Source organism: Rhizophagus irregularis, chromosome 7 (genome assembly GCF_026210795.1).
Source record: "Rhizophagus irregularis chromosome 7, complete sequence".
Taxonomy (NCBI): domain Eukaryota; kingdom Fungi; phylum Glomeromycota; class Glomeromycetes; order Glomerales; family Glomeraceae; genus Rhizophagus; species Rhizophagus irregularis.
The window spans coordinates 300,095-312,593 of NC_089435.1; the positions used below are offsets into that span (position 1 = coordinate 300,095).

At 26.1% G+C, this 12,499-nt stretch overlaps 4 protein-coding genes across 5 annotated transcripts; 1 reads left to right on the top strand and 3 right to left on the bottom strand.

Annotated features, from left to right (window-relative positions):
- Window positions 1–1,136: 1,136 nt before the first annotated feature.
- Window positions 1,137–2,259, bottom strand: OCT59_026905 (uncharacterized protein; the record flags this gene model as incomplete). The annotated part of the gene is made up of 5 exons (XM_066136577.1): window positions 1,137–1,276; window positions 1,511–1,756; window positions 1,909–1,986; window positions 2,062–2,193; window positions 2,250–2,259. 5 exons carry the CDS (start codon window positions 2,257–2,259, stop codon window positions 1,137–1,139), a joined length of 606 nt encoding a protein of 201 aa, XP_065993052.1.
- Window positions 2,260–5,077: 2,818 nt separating this feature from the next.
- On the top strand, window positions 5,078–5,785 carry OCT59_026906 (uncharacterized protein; the record flags this gene model as incomplete). The annotated part of the gene is made up of 1 exon (XM_025326133.1): window positions 5,078–5,785. The coding sequence occupies one exon, from the start codon at window positions 5,078–5,080 to the stop codon at window positions 5,783–5,785; it is 708 nt and encodes a 235-aa protein (XP_025177653.1).
- A 1,145-nt stretch (window positions 5,786–6,930) lies between these two features.
- Window positions 6,931–7,804, bottom strand: OCT59_026907 (uncharacterized protein; the record flags this gene model as incomplete). Its single annotated transcript, XM_066136578.1, has 5 exons — window positions 6,931–6,979; window positions 7,057–7,261; window positions 7,411–7,464; window positions 7,539–7,569; window positions 7,763–7,804. The coding sequence occupies 5 exons, from the start codon at window positions 7,802–7,804 to the stop codon at window positions 6,931–6,933; spliced, it is 381 nt and encodes a 126-aa protein (XP_065993053.1).
- Window positions 7,805–8,754: 950 nt separating this feature from the next.
- On the bottom strand, window positions 8,755–11,252 carry OCT59_026908 (uncharacterized protein; the record flags this gene model as incomplete). 2 transcript variants are annotated; one of them, XM_066136580.1, is made up of 6 exons in its annotated part: window positions 8,755–8,774; window positions 8,859–8,926; window positions 9,011–9,053; window positions 9,125–9,777; window positions 9,848–10,044; window positions 10,134–11,252. In XM_066136580.1, 6 exons carry the CDS (start codon window positions 11,250–11,252, stop codon window positions 8,755–8,757), a joined length of 2,100 nt encoding a protein of 699 aa, XP_065993055.1. The 2 variants fall into 2 exon arrangements, with proteins under 2 accessions (XP_065993055.1, XP_065993054.1); XM_066136579.1 differs by lacking the exons at window positions 9,848–10,044; window positions 10,134–11,252 and having other exon boundaries at window positions 9,125–9,476.
- Between the last annotated feature and the right edge of the window lie 1,247 nt (window positions 11,253–12,499).

Below are 12,499 nucleotides of genomic sequence, written 5' to 3' on the forward strand. Positions count from 1 at the left end.
CCAATTTTAGTTCTTTCAAAAGTTTTTTACGTGACGAGCCAACCATTAGTATAGTTGTATTGTTGTAAAATTTTGTTGTAAAATTTGGTTGAAAGATTTATATGTACGTTGTTGATAAATAGCTGAGAAGGTGAATTCTTTATTATACAGTAAGCGCCAGAACTAAAAAATGTTTAGTTTATAATTACATGTTTCAGAATAATATTTATTAATCAATAACTTTTTTACATCAGATTTATATGACAGCAACCAACTAAAATAATATTATTTTCGTTTAAAAACAAGATCTTAAATAAAAGTAGTATAATTTTGAAGGCTAAATTTGCTTTTATAGCTTGAAAACATTCTATTTATTTGTAAATTTAAAAAAATAGCCAACTACCTGTTATTAATAAAGTTTACATGTGACGAATAAACCAGAAATTTGAATATTTACTAATAACAAGAAAGTTTCCTAATATTATTTCATTGGATTTATTCGACTCAATTCCTATATATCAGCTTAAATTCGTTTGATAGAATATTATGTAAATAATAAAAGTAATACTAAATTATTAGTATTCCTAATATTTATGCATATTATATAATTTAAATTTATTTACTAATAGATAAATTGTAAATTATTTATACTGTATATAAAAATTAAGATATAATTGTTGTTTTCAATATTTTTTATAGTCTAATAAAGAAATTCGTGTTAACGAAAAAAAAACTGTAAAGAGTAATTACTAAATGATTCATTCGTTTATTGTTTACTAATTGGTGAAAAAAAAAAATATTTTTTAGAATTTTATAAATTGGATAAGAATGGTTTCACAACAAACTTAATTAATAAAGAGTAATCATGGTCATATAAAAATGTATGAAATACATATATTGATAAGAAATAATATATTATATCGAAAATAATAAATTTTAAAATATATAATTAAAGGTTATGCTCCATACAAAATTTGATAGCAGTTTCGTCACAATTATAAGCAGCTAATTTCATATAATCCTTAGCTTTTTCTATATCTTTTACAACCAATACCATTATAATACATCTTTCCAGCGTTATACATTGCCACTCTAAAACCATCTTCGGCAGCTTTTCAAAATATTTAAGAGCTTCTGAAAAATTTTGATTTTGTATTTTACTCAACACCTTTGCCATGATACAAACAATCTCCATATCTTAATTTCGCTTCAGGGAATTCATTTGCTTCATCATCAGCAACTTCTTTAGACAATTCAGCAACAATTTTATCTTTATTTGGGGGACTTTCGACAAATCCTTTTGAAATGTAAATTTGCTTTATAATATTTTGCTAGGATTTGCCCTATAAAAAATTTTTATCCGAATATTTCCATTATTTCTCCGTGTCTTCCGTAAAAATTCCGTGAAAATGATACATTCACGGATATCCGTGATGATTTAAGGCTATAAATTCCATTAAAATGATACATTCACGGAAAAAACATGGAAAGATAAAACACGGATTAGATTTTTTACAGGGTTGATGATTACGGGTTATTGTACTCGTCCCGCCAAGGTTTGCATAGGCTTCAAAGCATTTGTATGCAGTTATTATATCTCCAATAAGTTTGTCTTTTCTATCACACAATTTATGTTGTTTTGCTGCATCAATGAGTGTCATGTATTTAAACGATTTAAAATCTGGTAAATTACTTGGAAGGGCATGTGCATCTTGATCAATGCTGTATGCTCGTTTGGGAGTAGGAATTAACGAGGCACTTGGTCGCTTTGAATAATCTTTGACACAATTCTAAGAACTTCAAATATTTTTGTAATGTCTGGCCTAAAATATGGATCTTGATGAAAGACTAAAATGTATATAAAAAAAAAAGAAGAAATTTTAAGTCTAACAAATAAAATTATTATTTAAAATATTTTCTTTTACATACCTTCAAATTGTAATTGTTTGAATTCTTCTGGCATTTGACTATTTTCAGAAAATGGTTCTCTATACATTTTATTACATACTTTTTCACAGTATTATTAGTATCTTTATATGGAATTCTCTCTTTAGCAATTTCCCAAAGTAAGATAAATCTTACATTTATAATCATAATTGAAATTTGGAGCCCTTTCTAACCATTCAGGTGCACAATAGCGAACTCGTCCTAAATTTTGTACTTGAATTAATGCAAGTGCAGTTAAACGACTTAATTTAAAATTTGCAAGTTTTGCTGTTTCATTGAGTGTGATTAATATATTAACAACACTAATATCACGATGAACATACCAGACGCCATTTCTTTTAGATACTATAATTATTAAAAGTAATAGCTTATAATTAATTTAACATTCAAATAAATTTATTGATAGAACTAAATTTTTAATCTTACTTTAGCTAAATCATCTTGATCGGCTTTAATTGTTCAAGTTCATCAGAAATTTTGACATCAATAGAAAAAGACAATAAATTAATACAAATATTAAATTCTCCACATAATTCCTTAAAAGTTTTCTCAATACTTTTCGCTTTAATAAAAAATGTTGCGAAACATTTTTTTATTAAATTATCTATTAAAAATATTTCGCATTTTTATTAAACTTTTTAAGAAAAATTCATGCGAATTTTTCTTCAACCTGTCAGGTCAGGTTCAGAGTTCTGGAACCTGTAAAATTATAAATTAATTAAATAAATTAAATTAAACATATTTGGTTTATTCAGCTGATAGATAGATTTTAAAACAAAAAAAAAAAGAAATGAAATTTCTTTATAAATATGAGTATTGATGAAAGAAAACTTTGAAATTGAATAGATACTATTTTACCTCTTAATCCTAAATTATAGTCATCTAATTTTTCTCTTGTTTATTAAAAATTAATGCACAATTAAATGGCTACGGAAAAGCCCAAATCGCAATTTTACTCTAATGATTACACTATTCAATTCAGCATTCAGTTCCTTTAATATTAAGTATTAATATAAATTAAATTAAATATATATAAATATATATAATTCTGATCCATAATTTGATAATGAACAAGGGCGATCATTTTTTGGAAAAATTTACCGGAATCAAAATGATCAGCAAAATTTTAAATCATAGTGATAGTAAAAAAAATGATCGACAAACCACATATTTAATTAGTAAACGGAAATGCCCGGTGACTGTTATTTAATATATAAATTATCTTGATTTATATTAGGTATTCCGTTTATGGAAGTTACGGAGTTTTTGTTTCATTGATAATTATTAGAAATTAGAGATGTGCATGTACAACAGTACATGGCAAAACGTCCAACAATCGTTTAATGCCAGAATATTCAAATATACTTAAAAAGGATCGTCATTTGTCGTTTGAGAATTTCTGAATGTAAAATAACCATAATTTGTCGTAGTCAGTCAAAAGAGACCGTCATATTATACATTAAATAAAATTGCATATTGATTACATTTTTCTTCTTGATATCTTGTGCAATGTTGAAAGCAATGTGAGTAATTAGCGAAAAAAAATTATTAAGTTCATTTCTGACTGATCGGATTTTTGATCAGGGTTTGAGTTAATAATTATTAATTATTATAAAGCTAAACAAGATCATGTCGTTTTTAACTTACTGATATTTTTTAGATAGATTATTATTGCAGATATTTTTGACGCATTACGTCATTTGGGTTAAATATCACATATATAGTTTATTTATTATTTTTATATGGAATACAGTTATTGAGATCAATAGAGAATGTTCCATTACCTTCTTGGGTGACAAAATTATGCAACTTGATCAATTACATATCCACAAAAAAGTAGAATTTTTGATCGCAATTTAAAAATAAGCAAAAATGAACGTGTTAATTGTTATTGTTGAAAATTATTTTAATAACATTTTTTGACCGGTTAAACCAATTTTGCGATCAAAATCCTAACAATTATGCAGAAATTGATAGGCATAGTATCGCAAAAATTTTACTTTTAAACATATAGGGTTGTAAAATTACATTTTAGGTTGTGTAACTTAATTAATATACAGTAAGTGCTATGTTAAATTTTATAGTATTTACAATTTTACATATTTTTCAAATTTTTAAAAAAATTGTCAAAGAATTTTTAATTAGTCCAAGAATTAAGTAGAATATCTCAACAGCTAGTAATCAGTAATTCAAAATCATGCCAAATTTTTATACATTATAAATTTAGTTTCATTCTATAAAATATAAAAAATTTTGTTCAATTTGAATCGTTAATTTATAACAAGAAATATTATCAATCGCTACACAAAGTATAGTGGGACAATGGAACGATTTGGGAATGAACAGATCATATGATTAATAATTTTGTTTATTTTATTTAATTACATACTATATGTATTCAATCTAGGGAAAATAGTTTTTACCAATATATCTGGGATTTCTGGAAAATCATGCGAAACTTTCATTATGTTGATCAACTCGGTCATCTACTTATAGCGCAGTTTGTAAAACAATCAATCGAACCTTTCATAATGTTGATCAATCTTGCCATGTTTGGTTAACTAAAAACGCCTATCATACTAAATATGTATATAACTTGCTTTTTTAGATAATAGGAGGAAAAACTTTAAAGCGGTGACGTTAATTTATTTCTCAGTATGCATAATCTGCATCATGCCGGCAAAATAATTTATACAAGATGAAAACTAATCCAAATGTGACGTTTAGACGTTACACAACTTTATATATTATCTTGTATATACATAAAGAGAAAAGAAAAAAGATATATATAAATACGTTGTTATTTTTTCTTTGAAATTTTCACCAGTACACACACAGTATAAACCCAACAATTTAAAAATTATTAGAAACATGGATTATTCTAATTTATCAATGGGTCAAATTAGAAATAACTTCATTAATAATTCTAATGCAATTGCTCCTGCGCCTCAAAATATTACATTTGAATTTTATCTTCCTTTACCAAATAATACACGTATCTACCATGTTACTTATACTGAATTAAATTCAACGGAAATCGCGCGACTCTTGAATAATAGAATTGATTTATCTCATATTCCAAATCATCGACTTCCATATCATTATAATGTACAACATTTAATTCGGCAACAAATCACAATCTTTCGATACTATGAATGTTCAACCGATTTACCAAGAATATTCGGATAATAATGCTTTCGATTTATCTTTAATTCTTCCTATTCAACAATCTGTTGATTATCAACAAGATGCTATCCCACAACAATCTTTCGATACTATGGATATTCAACGTAATTTCCAAGAATATTCAGATGATAATGCTGACGATGTATCTTCAATTCTTCCTATTCCTTTTGATTATAAACAAGAAACCACTTCACAACAATCTTCCGACAATATAAAATTTGAATTTTATCTTCCTTTACCAAATGATGCACATGTCTATCATGTTACTTATGCCGAATTAAATTCAAAAGAAATCGCGCAACTCTTAAATAATAAAATTGATTTATCCCACATACCCGATCATCAACTTCCATATCATAATAATGTACAACATTTAATTTGGCAACAAATTATTCAACAGCCTGTTGATTATCAACAACAAGATGCTATCCCACAACAATCTTTCGATACTATGTTCCAAGAATATTCAGATAATAGTTCTTACGATATATCTCCTATTCAACAACCTGTTGATTATCAACAAGACACCACTCTACAACAATCTTTCGATACTATAGATATTCAACCCATTTTCCAAGAATATTCAAATAATAATGCTAACGATGCATCTTCAGTTCCCCCAAACAGTCCTGAAGATGGATACAATGGAATTCAATCACATCAAAATAACTAAGGCTAAACCCAAATTATAATTTAAGATAAATATGCTGTAAGAAATATAATTATATTTATATGTAAATTAATTAATATAGATTCAATTATTTGTATGTTTAACTTAATAATATAGTATGTCTACGCATTATGACAAATGATCGATCACGTGAGTTCTCTGTCACTCATGTGACGTCATCCTAAGAAATCGCAAATCTGTATTTTTTTCGCACCGGACTTACGTCGGTTTCCGTTTCCTATTTATATCAGGCCTCTATTTTTATCCCATTTCCAATATTATCCGGTAATCTGGTATTTTAAATATACTAGACTACACCATTTTAAGAATAAGTTATGAAATTAAGCGAAACATCTATTTATTACCTTTAATTTTCATTTTGATATTTAAGTAGAAATTATTAAATTAAATAAGATTATATTAACTTAGATTGAATATATAAATCCTTTTGGGTCTCTTTATTTCGATAATATATATTAAACAAAAACTTCTAATAATGGAATTTATGGTCTTCATTTATATCAATTTATACAGGAGATCTATATATAAATCCTATAAAAGTAGTGAGAGTTGAATTTTCGGATTTTAAATACATTTCTTTTAAGCAATAAGATTGGAATGGGAGAATGCCTAAGGTAGAATATCTTGTACAGTTGTTAATTATAAGAAAATATCATGAGTCAATAAAATAAAAGAATGTTTACTTATAGTATCTGACGTAAATCGTCAATTTAATAAAATGATTCATAACATACATCATTTTTATGGTGTAGAAAGTTCTAAACGACTTAAATCACTAAATTACTTTAATCCTCTGAATTTACTTTATTTGTTGAAGAAAATATATTTAATATAAACAATCGAGAAAAATAACAAATTGAGACCTCGTAATATAAATTAAAGACTTATTCTTCCAATCGCGATAGCTTAAATTTTATGAGACACTTTAATGCTTTTTCCGATGTAATCTATCATGATTGTAACAAATAAATTAAAATTGGAATTTCAGCTGGTTTGGATGCTTCATCAAGTCTTTTTTCAATTATGTTAATAAATAATTTTTTTTTAAAAAAGAAAAAACCTTTTTCAACACTTTAATTCAAGTGATTTAAGATTTTCTTCAGGCCGAGTAACTAATCTTGCACCAACTAAAGGAGAGGTAATTCCAAGTTTTTGTTAAACCCAATTCGTAGCAACCTATGTATAACGATAAAAACCATTAATATCCGGTTGTTGGAAAAAATTAAAGACTAGAGTTTTAAAAGGTTGGATACCTGAAAACGGAATATGAAATGACAATGGCTTCATCTAAGATCCTCCAATTTTTTTCAACTTTTGAACGATTTGCAACTGATTCACCACGACTTTCCGATTTTGCTGATTCTCTTATATTTTCTGGCAAGAAAACTAATATAAAATTAATTATTAATACAATAGTTACAATAATTATCTTTGGACACCACATGGAATAATCCCAACCTAAAAGATTTTAAATAGAGATTTAGTATTCTTATATAAATCAAATATAATAAGTATAATTTAATTATATGATACACACCTCAATTTCAGCTGTTAGTCAAATTCTAACGAACAACTAACTAACTATAACGCGGTTGAAGTCCAATGACCTTTAATATCTACTAAAATTATTATTATTATTTCGTACCTCCATCCACGTAATTCTGCAAATGTATTAGAACGAGTGAGTGCTTAAGATGGAAATTTTGCTTTACAGCAACGTATAATATATACTTACTTTTTTTTAGAAAAAATTGATCGAGAAGATACTATAAATATAATAGTTAATTACTATTCCAATTCGAGCGACGTCATTTAATGGTCTCATGAGTTTTTCAACTGGAGTTCAAAGCTAATAAGCATGAATAAATAAAATATCAACATTAAACTCTCATCTAAATTCTCCACAAACTTTTTCGGTGATTTCCTCCTAAATATTTATTAGTTAACATAACAAATTACACTAATTTCAATTTCTGTAAACGTATTTTTTTGTAAAAACATTAACAAAGCATTTTTAATAAAATGTAATCGAACCTTTTTTTAATATTTGTTATTAATAATTATTTCGATAAAAAATACTCTCATATGATTTGATATTAAATCATTTTAAGATAAAAATGCCGGTATAATATATATATAATCTGAAGTGACACCAATTTTGTGAATCAAAGATTGAAGCGTCATCAAGCTGATAATCTCAATCCCAAGCCAATATCTGTTAAGAAGCTATCCTAAATAGGAAGTTTATCGGTACACAATAATATTAAATGAACCCTTTTAAATTAATTTGAATTGTGTAACGAGTCTCGTCATAAAACTCGTACCATGTCGATCATTTTTATTGACGATACATTAGAGTTTCGATCCCGGTTCGAAGAGTATTCGAAGCAACGGGCTGTTACTATTTTTTAAAATAAAAAAAATTACATAAATCAAAAAATTATTGACCTACCTTTTCTGTGCAGAAACTAGCGAAATTTGTTAAACAAGAAATGTGAGTCGTTATTTAAGTTGGGAATTTTTAAACGAACAATCGAAACATCAGATTTGGATTCTGTCATTAAGAGTTTTAGAACGCTATACAAAATCCTACATTTTTCATAATAAGTTTAAGTGACTTTTAATTTTATACACGAAACAACTCTTGAAAAACTTTTGTAAATCATTTCAAGTTAATTAATTTATGATTCAATTAACCAGTTAAGTCGTTATGGTTTTTCCAACATTTTTTTTTTTATTTTATCTGCGCCTTATATAAATACAAATTATAATAAGAATTATAAGCCACCTTGTAATCTCGTTATATTTCACTTTGCGAACATATATCATTTTCTCCAAAAGCTAATTGAATAATATTGTACAATAAAAATATATATACTCTAAATATAATAAGATAAACGATATTTTATATGAAAATTTCTTATTTCTTCAGATATGATTAATAAATGAAACTAATTTCTTATGCGTTTTCCTATTTTAAATTAAATAAATAAATAAATAAAAATATAAACAACAAATAGTGAAAACATTTAATCAAATAATACTGTATATTTACCATTATTTTCATAAGAATTAATATTTAATTCTTCAATATTTCGTTTAGTTCCAAGTACGTTGAGTTCACTAATAATATAAAATCGTATTTTATTGATTTTTGAATTGTTTGAAATTAAATTATAAATAATAAATATTTTTAACTTTAAATACCTTTCAATACCTATGCCTAATTCGAATTCTTTTGAAATATAATCTATAAGGAAAAAAATTTTTAATTTATTTATTCAAAGATGACTAATAATAGTATTACGGTATAGTACATACCATTTGATGAAAAATTGATAGATGAACAATTAGTAAATATAGATGAACATTTAGAAATGTAAGAATTTAATGATCTACTTGTATAAATAGCTTTTGGATGAGGCTTTTCACTAAACTTGGAACCAAGCTTCTTCGAAACTATTAAATTTTTCCTTTTTAATTCAGCTTGGTTAAATTGATCATGATAGTATTTGAGAGGTTCATCATAATTATGACAACGCCATGTTTCACAAGTATAATAAATTTCTTTTATAGAAGGTCTTTTTTTTGGATCAGAATCCCAACAACTTTTCATTATATTAGCATAACATTCTGGTGTATCTTCTGTAATTTCAGGTCTTACACCATCCATAATATTAAAAATAAGAATATGATCATGTTCAATATTAGCAAAAGGCTTACAACCTGTTGTAAGTTCCCACATGATCATACCCAAACTATAAATATCAGATTCTTTAGAATATACAGACCCTTTAAATATTTCTGGTGCAATATAAGGTATCACTCCATAAATTTCGTTATCCGATGAGGTATCATTTGCAGGTCGTGATAATCCTAGATCTCCGATTTTAATTTTAGCTGGATAATCTACCAATATATTTCCACTATGAAAATCTCGATGTATAAACTTTGCATTGTGAATAGTCCGGAGTCTAAAATAAAATAATTAATAAATTTGCATTATGAATTAATCATTTACCAATATATTTAAAATATGATTACCCAAATGTGATTTGAAATAAAATAATTATTTTCTGTTGCCAATTAATTTTTGTAAAATTCTTTTGTAAATACTTATGTAAATCTCCATTCTGCGCATATTGCATAACTAGTATATAATCGTCTAATTTTGGATCCTTTGTAAAACCATGGGTTTTAATAATAGTTTCATAACTTCCATAATGATGATTTATCTTTAACTATTAATTCCCAAGATTAATAAGATTAAAATTAAAATATTTTTAATGAATATCAAATAAAAATAATTACGAATTGTTGACGTATTTACCTCATTCATAAAATATTTTTCAGCAAATTGAGAGTTTTTAAACCTTTTTAAAATGACAATGTTATCTCTAGTCAAAAAACGATAAATATTCTTATTTGAACCATTTAACCGAGTTGCTTGATATACAATACTAAACCCTCCTTTTGTTATTTCTTTTACATTTGTAAATTGAGAATATGGTATATATCTCATTAATAGTCCTTTAAAATTATCGCAAATAGAAATACAACACATCTCGAATGGAACGAAATATTCATCAATACTTTTTACATTGTTAGCAAAATTAGCTATTTCCAATTGATATGATCTTATGCTAACAAGAAAATCATCTAAAACACTATCTCCACTGTTAATACCAATCATCTTTGTGATATCAAAAGTAATAGTTGATACTCTCTTGCATTTTTTACATTGCGATTGATTTGTATATCCAAAAATAACATTTGTTGTTAAACAAAATCTACATCCAATAAAAAATATGAAACAATTTTCACAATACTTTTGACAGTTAGATGTTAATATTAATTCTTCAAAACAAAAACAACTAAATCTATTTTCCCACCATGGTAAATAAATAATTGAAATAGGCTTTTTAGTTAAGGTTGATTCTATATATCCAATAGAGATTAGATAACAATTTGAACATAATTTAAATTCCGTTATAATGTTATGATCTGTTCCTTGATATAATAATTTTCCGCATAGTTTACAATATTTTTCACTTTCGAACACGTTTTTGTATATGGGAATTTTTTTCGATTCCGAAGTGTAACTACGTATTTGTTTAAAAACTAATATTGTCAAGCAATTTCTACAGCATTCTTGAATATTTCGTGATACTTTTGTTCCATTTATTTCATGTTCACTACATTCTAAGTCCTCTGCAAATAAATATACGTCCAAGTATATATTATTATCTGTTATTTTAGTTAAATAACATGATAAGCATTTTTTGCAATATTTTTGCTCATAAATTAACGTTTTTGTATATACTCCTCCACAATGAAAACAATATTCATCTCTCAAATTAAATGAAACGAAAAAAATCGGTACGGGACTAGATTTTAATTTTGGTGTTGGATCAAAAGAATTTTCATCATTTACATTTATAAGATCCATTTTATTATGTTTTCCATATAAGCAAGTATTGAAAATTCGATATATTTATAGTTTTTCAAATCCTTAAATGATGAATATCTGAATAAATATAGAATTTTCTATCAGTGAATTCTCCAGAAAATTCGGTTCGTATTTATTTTTGGAAGTACTTTATCTAAGGGTATAATAAATGCATAATGTTAATGATGCTGATCTGTTGATCTACATGCCTAACTCTACCAATTGAAAGGAGAAGAACAAAACAAGGGGGGGATGTTTCTATTTTAAGAATTTCATTGAAAAATATTTTTCCTTTACGTTTTGTATATTAAAATAAAATATATAGTTTGACTTCTATCCGTGATTACTAACTAAATTGTTGCTGATCGTATTTTAATTTTTGTGCGATCTGTCTGTCGTGTAAAACATTAAACATTTGAACCATCATTTTGATTTTTTAAAGAAAAATTTCCTTATATGTCCAAATACACGATCTATTATTGTTAAAGAAAATAGCAAGTTAAAATAAATTTGTGGTAATTTAAATATTATTACAGTCGCCACTTAATATAACGAACCACGGAACCACCCTCCGTATAGGGTGAATTCATAATATAATACTAATAATCTATACAACGAACAGTACGGTATATAGATTCAAACATGATTAAATTATTTTTTTACATGATTAAAAATTATTAAAGTATTCGAAATAAATTATGAATTTTAACCTGCACGTCATATTATATTGTATTCCGATGAAGAAAAAGATTAACCGCGTATATGATTACCCTAAAGTTAGTGTTGCGATCCGTCAATCCGTCAATCCGCCAATCCGCGGATTTATCCGATTCGAAACCATTCCGGCGGATGAAGATACGAATAATTTGTCATCTGCTATTTCTGTACATAAATCCGGATCCATCCGTTTGATTAGTAGTATTTTATAGTAATGGATCCATTTGGATGGTTGTCTGGATCATCCGTTATTTACGGATCGGTCATCCGGATTTTTATATTGAAATTCATACCGATGGTTATTTATTTTTTTTAAAAAAAAAATATTATAATACTGTATATTTTAATATTGTAACTTTTTTTTACAATTTATGTTTTTTTTACCCATTTTTAAAAAAACTTTCTTAAAATAAAAGAAACGATTAACGCTAAAATATGTGTTATTACGTCACAAAATGTTAAAAATTATCATACATACAGTTTATAAAAATAGCAAATATAACCCAATGATCATCACATGACGATCAAGT